The 6,678-nt window shown below is 64.0% G+C and overlaps 1 protein-coding gene across 1 annotated transcript; it reads right to left on the bottom strand.

Moving 5' to 3' along the window:
- Nucleotides 1–564: 564 nt before the first annotated feature.
- Nucleotides 565–6,474, bottom strand: LOC102450344 (dynactin subunit 3). The gene is made up of 7 exons (XM_075915762.1): nucleotides 6,322–6,474; nucleotides 5,425–5,509; nucleotides 4,104–4,190; nucleotides 3,201–3,284; nucleotides 2,634–2,692; nucleotides 1,991–2,050; nucleotides 565–1,089 (listed from the first exon to the last, which is right to left on the bottom strand). The coding sequence occupies exons 1-7, from the start codon at nucleotides 6,397–6,399 to the stop codon at nucleotides 1,000–1,002; spliced, it is 543 nt and encodes a 180-aa protein (XP_075771877.1). The 5' UTR covers nucleotides 6,400–6,474; the 3' UTR covers nucleotides 565–999.
- Nucleotides 6,475–6,678: the final 204 nt, after the last annotated feature.

Genomic DNA, 6,678 nt, shown 5'->3' with positions numbered 1-6,678 from the left:
TGGGGGGACATGGAACAGCTTCCCCCTGCAGTGAGATCAGTGACACCGGAACCCCTCAGCTCAGAGAAGAGAGGACTAAGGGGGGATTGAGAAACCAGAAAAATCACAACGGGTGCAGAGAAAGTGAATAAGGTCAGGCAGAGAATAAGAACTAGGGGGTCACCCCATTAAACTCATGGGTGGCAGGCTAACAACAAACAAACAGGAAGAATTTCTTCACACAGCACACAGCCAACCTGCGGAACTCCTTGCCAGGGGATTTTGTGAAGGGCAAGACTAACACTAGGTAAGTTCCTGGAGGACAGGTCCATCAATGGCTATTAGCCAGGATGAGCAGGGATGGTGTCCTGGCTTCTGCTGGCCAGCTGCGGGGAATGGGTGACGGGAGGGATCTCTCGCTGATTCCCTGTCCTGTTCACTCCCTCCAGGGCAGTGGCACGGGCCACCGTGGGCAGACAGGACACTGGGCCAGGCAGACCTCTGGTCTGGCGCAGTCCGGCCGTTCTCCTGGGCTTACCAGGACTCCGGCAGTTTGCAAGGAACAGGGAACGAGCCACCTGCAGACAAGGTTTTAGGATTTTATTCAGGACCATAAGTAAGGGTGATGGATCCGTTTCCCTCACGTCCCACCCAGCGCGCAGAGCGGGGAGGCTGAATAAGTTAGACGGCAAAGGTATTCCCTGGAAGGGCAGGTCAGTGCAGACAGCCCAGTCCTAACAGGGCACCGGGCACGGAGCTCCATTTTGGAGAAGGTCGAGGAGAACAAGGTGCAGCCCACAGGCCAACGTGGGCTACAAGAGCCGCTGGCAGCACGGGCAGCCACCTCCATCGCACAGACTACAAATCCCAGCATGCAGTGCTCTGCTCCAAGCAGCCAGGCCGGAGCAGTGCATCCTGGGACCTGCAGTGCGAACACAGCTGCATCCCCCCCAGCCCACCCAGGCTCGGTGCTGCCCTGGGGCACCAGGCAGCATTTCTCCAGGCAACACAGCACGGCCATCACTCCGCCACAGGCGTCACCTGCCTGGCCGCTTCCAGCCGCGCCAGCATCTCATCCCACTGCACGAACTGCTTGGACAGCAGCAGCGTCTGCAGGCAGCTTTTAAGGAAGAAGGGCAGAGGGTGGCACAGACCCGGCCGCGAAGCAGAGGCAGGCAAAGCCCCAGAGCCTGACCCGTCCGGCAGAGAGCACAGACCTGTCCGGGGGCCGCCGCCTGCGCCAGGCTCCGCTGACCTGGACCTGAGGCGTCTGAGCCCTGCGCTGCCGCCAGCCGGGCGCAGCCCTCAGACTGCAGGCCAGGGAAGCCCTGTGCCGAGCCGGAGGAGTCTCTCTGAGCTGGGATTCTAGGGTCCCCGAGGACAGCGAGGCTCGGTACAGAGCCAGAACAGCCCCCCGACACCCTGGAACTCCACCGCCCACCCCCGACCCTGCTGCACCCCGGGAAGAGGCCCAGGGCCTTCCTTCAGGCTCCCCACTTCTCATGCTGAAGGCAGCAGAGCCACGAAGCTCCGGCAGCTGCTCTCCGTGCTCAGCAGCCCAAGGGACCCCCAGGCTGGCAGCTCCAGGGCAGGATTAGCCCTGGGCTCGGGGCTGTCAGAATGGAGAGGCCAACGTCCCATCACCTCTGCTGTTGTGGGACCAGGCCTCAGGGTTTCTAGCCCCACGTGAGAGCTCCTAGAGCCGCCCCCGGGAGGGAGATGAGGCTAGCTGGGCCCTCAGAGGACTGGAAGCTGCAGGGTAACACCCCCCGCGGTGTCTTGCACCCCACAGAGGATGCGCCGGAGGGGACAGCTCCATACGCAGGCGGCTCCCCCTTTTCAAAGCCAGGGCTAGAGTAGGCAGCTACCTAAGAGAGCGGCTGGGCTGCAGAACCCTGAAAGCCCTTGTCTGCCGCTTGCTCCAGCTACATCCAGACCGAGCATGGCCCTGCAAGTGGCCGGCGCCCCACGCCGGCTGGGGCAGAGCCCGTGGCCCTAGACTAAAGGATACCATTTGATTGTAGTCTTCCAGGAGGGCCCGGACGTTCTCGGTGACGGCTTCACCCTGGTCCTGCAGCAGAAGGAAGCTCTCAGTGAGCAGACAGGCAGTGGCACCTGGCCTGGATACCTCCCCTTCCAGCTCCACAGCCCTGCAGGGCTCCTACCTCCCAGCCCTGCGAGGAAGGGAACTATCCTGGGGAAACTGAGGCAGCGGAAGAGCCTGGCCCAGGGCAGAGCTTGGCTTAGCATCTGGCCGGTGGGGGGTTGCTGCAGAAAGCGTCTGACCGTCACAGCAACGGCCCAGCACATGAGGCGTGGGGAACACCAAGCACGAGGCACCCCTAGCACAGGAGCCGGCAGGATGGGGCAGGAAATGGCAGCATCGCCGCGACAGCAGAGCGCCTTGCTACTCCCTGCAGGGCGAGCCACTGGCCCTTTGTACCCCGAGGCTCCTGAGCAGAAACCTCTGCTGACTCACGGCACGTTCCGGGACAAACTGAGCCCAATGTCTCAGAAATAAACTGTCCATCCTCACAGCCAGAGGGCTCTGGCCTGTGCTGCCAGTTACCCCCTTCGTGCCCAGCATTCCCTGTGGTTAACGAGAGGCCCCGTCCCTGCCCACTGTAATTAGCCATGGAACGGATTCACCCTACCTGCTGCTGTATGTGGATCTGAGTGAGTCGCTGCAGCTTGGCAGCATGGTCAGGAACAGCTGAAAGCCACAGAACAAGTCAGGCGCTGCCCAGCCCCGACACCCAGGGAACAGTTCCCAACGTCAAGAGACGAGGGTCTCCGAGCGCACTGACACCCTTCCCTTCGGGGTTCGCTCAATGCGCGGCTTTGGCAGGTGAAGCCGGTCACAGCTCAGAATGGCCGGAGGACAAACACGGCTGCCCACCTGCCCCACCGGTCCCTGCCAGCACCCCAGTCCAGCCAGCGCAGCGGGGCCTGGGGACACTCAGTGGCAGTGCCGCGGCCGAGGGATACACGCCACTCAAGGCCAGGCCGTGAAGCTGGCAGCCACGCCACGCTGTGCGTTGCTCTGAACGCTGCTCGGGCGCCTCCAGCCTCCCAGGCTGCAAACTCTTCTGAGCTGGACGCTCAGACACTGGCTTGTGGGGACCGGAGGCGCCATTTCCAGCCGTTCGCAGTGCGAAGGACACCGGGAGGGGCCACTGGACTGAGCTCCGGCAAGGGAGGCTGCAGACGGCGCTCGTTACCTTTGATGTGGGCGCTGTCCAGGTACGGCTGGAGGCTGTGCACCTGTTCCAGGAGGGCGGCTTGGCTCAGGATAAACTGCTCCTCTGGTTAAAGACAGACCAGGAGACGTGTAAGGAAACCCTGCTTCAGCCCTTCACACGTTAGAAAACAGAAGTCGATTCGTTGGCCTGGCTCAGCTTCCCCTCCTCACCCGGGATCAAACCTACCTGCAGCCCAAAGACTCCATCCCACGAGGCTTTGCATGACTAGCGCCCCTTCCAGCCAAGAGCCTCGGTGCCTGTCTCAAACACCCCCCACCCTTCTCTGGGTAGGCAGCATCAGACGGGTCATCGAAGCTCACAGGCGGCACACAGGAAGCCAAGGGAAGAGCCGGGAACAGAACTCAGGAGGGCCCTCACTAAGCCGGCCAGGGGAAAAGCACATGCTGCCAGCTCTGTCACACATTCCTACGACAGGGAGTGGGGGGCGACTCAGGCCCCTTGTGAGACCTGGCCGGGTTTAGAACCTCTGCGCCTGGATACTCAATGCCACACAACACGGACTTTAGTGTTTATAGAGCAGCTGTGTTACCCCAACAGATGCTGGACTTCCAACAGTAATTCCACACACCCCTCTCCCCCCAGCTTCTGAGCCAAGGCGCAGAGGGAACCGATGTCACTCCTTAAACACTCAGGGGTAGCCTGAGCAGCACTCCTCGCACAGCGACCGGCTCCACGGCCTGAGGTGCATTCCCAGGGAACTGAAGCAGTAGCCAGTTTACTGAGGACGACTAGACACCAAATGAGGGTGTCTAAGCCCATGACTGAGAGATGAAGAGAGCTGCATTCAATTAAAACTCCCCACCCCCAACTTGTCTTTGGAGCTCTGGGGGAATGAAGATACCCTCCCGCTCCAGGCCTTACCTGCTAAAATGAACTGCAGTTTCACGGCATCGGGAACGGCCATTCGATCGATATACTGAGGATCCAGGTACTTCATTAGATCTTCAACTAGTATCAGATGTAGGTTAAAGGGAGGGAGAAGAGGAGAAGTGACTAGTTCTGGAAGCACTGCCAGTCACAATTTCCTACTTACTGCAGGATTTTGTTAAAGAGACTCAGCAGCTACAGTATTTCTACACTACCATGAACTCTCACAGCGATTCATACAACATCCGAGTGACACAGGCTGCCTGTAAGAGCTGACACACCTGAGCTGGCTATTAGACAGCCGTTCAGGCGACGAAGATGCAGAGATTCCCTCAGCGGGGTTCAGAGGGAAACGGCTTGTGACTCAACAGTCCAGTCACTGCTGCCCCCGTTGTTTGATCTTATTAAAACAGCGTGCGCACACACGGCCCAAGCGCAACAGGCACCCGTTGCTAGGGATGTGAGGGCTTACCAGTTAGGGTTCGCCAGTGGGGCTGGAGCAGCTCCCCTCCTGCCACAGGTAGGCTGCTCCAGCCCCACGGGGCCCCACAGACAGAGGCCGCTCCACTGCTCTCAGAGCAAAGCCTGTTGGGGGGCAGGGCTTTCCTGCCCAGCAGCGGGCAGAGGAGCAGCTCACCCCCCTTTCATCGGTTAACTGGGATGTAAAATCCCGTTATTTACACAAAGTCCCACTAACCCGCTACGTCTCACATTAGCCAGTTTTGAATTCAACAGCAGAATCCACAGCTCATCCTTGAAGGGAGGGCACCGAGCGCTCACTTGTGGCAGACTCCTGCCCCTCCCTCTGAAAGGCCTTTCCTTTCCACCAGAAAGCAAGACCCATAAGTTATGCTGAAGCGCCCCCTCCAGGCACAGCAAGCTGTTCCTCCCTTCGGTTCCAAATATCCCAAGGCCGCTTGCAAGCGGAGTTGTCCTTAAAACCCAAGAGAGAGAAATGAGCTCGAATAGCAGGAGAAGCCAGAGCCTGGACGTGCTGCAGGTGGATACACACTGAGCACGGCGAAGCAGGCACATCCCTTGCTGATGACACCAGGCCCACAGATCTGAGGGGGTCTGACCCCGGTGATCAGCACAGGGCCCTGGGAAGGAATCAGGCTGAGCCGTCGGTTTGGGAGCTGACAAGACAGGAACCAAGGCGATTCCTCACTCCCAGCCTGGGGAGAGGGACCAGCGGGTCGGCTCCCTCCTGTGCCCCCCGGAGCCATCAGGAAGGCTGTTCTCACACTCCCCGCCACACAGCCCGCCAGCCCCCCACGAGCCCAGGGGCTGCAATGGGGGGGGGGGCGGGACTTACTTTTCTTGTACAGGGTTTTGATCCTCTCCCTCTTGCTCGCGATGCTCCCCAGCGCCGCCTGCACCGTCCCCAGCCCGGCCACCACCTGCCAGGAAGGGGGCTCGTGAAACCGGGGCGGGGCCGACGGGCCGGGGGCGGGGCCTGTCCCTCGACTCCGCCCCCCACGCGCACGGGACCGGGGGGCGGGGCCTGTCCCTCGACTCCGCCCCCCACGCGCACGGGCCCGGGGGCGGGGCCTGTCCCTCGAGCGCCGCCCCCCACGCGCACGGGCCCAGGGGGCGGGGCCTGTCCCTCGAGCGCCGCCCCCCACGCGCACGGGCCCAGGGGGCGGGGCCTGTCCCTCGAGCGCCGCCCCCCACGCGCACGGGCCCAGGGGGCGGGGCCTGTCCCTCGAGCGCCGCCCCCCACGCGCACGGGCCCGGGGGGCGGGGCCTGTCCCTCGAGCGCCGCCCCCCACGCGCACGGGCCCAGGGGGCGGGGCCTGTCCCTCGAGCACCGCCCCCCACGCGCACGGGCCCAGGGGGCGGGGCCTGTCCCTCGAGCACCGCCCCCCACGCGCACGGGCCCGGGGGCGGGGCCTGTCCCTCGAGCGCCGCCCCCCACGCGCACGGGCCCGGGGGCGGGGCCTGTCCCTCGAGCGCTGCCCCCCACGCGCACGGGCCCCCGCTCGCCCCCCCCGGCGGGACTGAGGGGCCGCTCGCGCTCTGGGCCCCAGGGCTCCGCCCCCACCCGGGGGCTCTGCCGGCCGGGCCCGTCGCTCAGGGCGGGGCCCCTGGGAGCACCCGCGGGGGGAGCGAGGCCGGACAAACAGCCCCGCCCCTGGGGCCCCACGACGCGGGGGGAGGGGCCGCGCCCCGGGGTCAGACCCAGCCGGGGGGAGCCCGCCCAGCCCCGCACCTGGCGCGGCCCGCGGGCCGGCCCGGCCCCGAACACCCGCCGCTCCAGCGCCTCCAGCCGGCCCTGCAGCTCCGCCATCTTGTCAGCCCCCGGCCGGCCGGAAGTGGGGGCGGGACTTCCCCGCCAGGGGACCAATCGAGCGCGGCTCCGGCTGACGCGTGGCGAAGGGAGGGGCGTGAATGACCCGGAAGTGACAATGTGATGTCTGAGGGTTGCCATGGGGACGATGCCTCCCAGCATGCCGTGCTTCCCAGGCGCCATGAGTTGCCATGGAGACCGTGCCCGGTCGGGATGGGGGCAGCGGGAGGTTGGCATAGGGGGCAGGCGGGGCGGGATGGGGGCAGCGGGAGGCTGGCA

This window comes from Pelodiscus sinensis, unplaced genomic scaffold (assembly GCF_049634645.1).
Source record: "Pelodiscus sinensis isolate JC-2024 unplaced genomic scaffold, ASM4963464v1 ctg162, whole genome shotgun sequence".
Lineage (NCBI taxonomy): Eukaryota > Metazoa > Chordata > Testudines > Trionychidae > Pelodiscus > Pelodiscus sinensis.
This window is presented reverse-complemented; position numbering and strand designations above follow the sequence as displayed.

What these genes read in the sequence shown, in the direction of transcription:
- LOC102450344 (XM_075915762.1), bottom strand. Translation starts at nt 6,399, where the DNA reads ATGGCGGAGCTGCAGGGCCGGCTGGAGGCGCTGGAGCGGCGGGTGTTC. An exon ending in CAAAACCCTGTACAAGAAAA is followed by an intron (nt 4,191 to 5,424) that starts GTAAGTCCCGCC and finishes ATCTGATACTAG; the next exon opens with TTGAAGATCTAATGAAGTAC. An exon ending in TGGAAGACTACAATCAAATG is followed by an intron (nt 1,090 to 1,990) that starts GTATCCTTTAGT and finishes AGCTGCCTGCAG; the next exon opens with ACGCTGCTGCTGTCCAAGCA.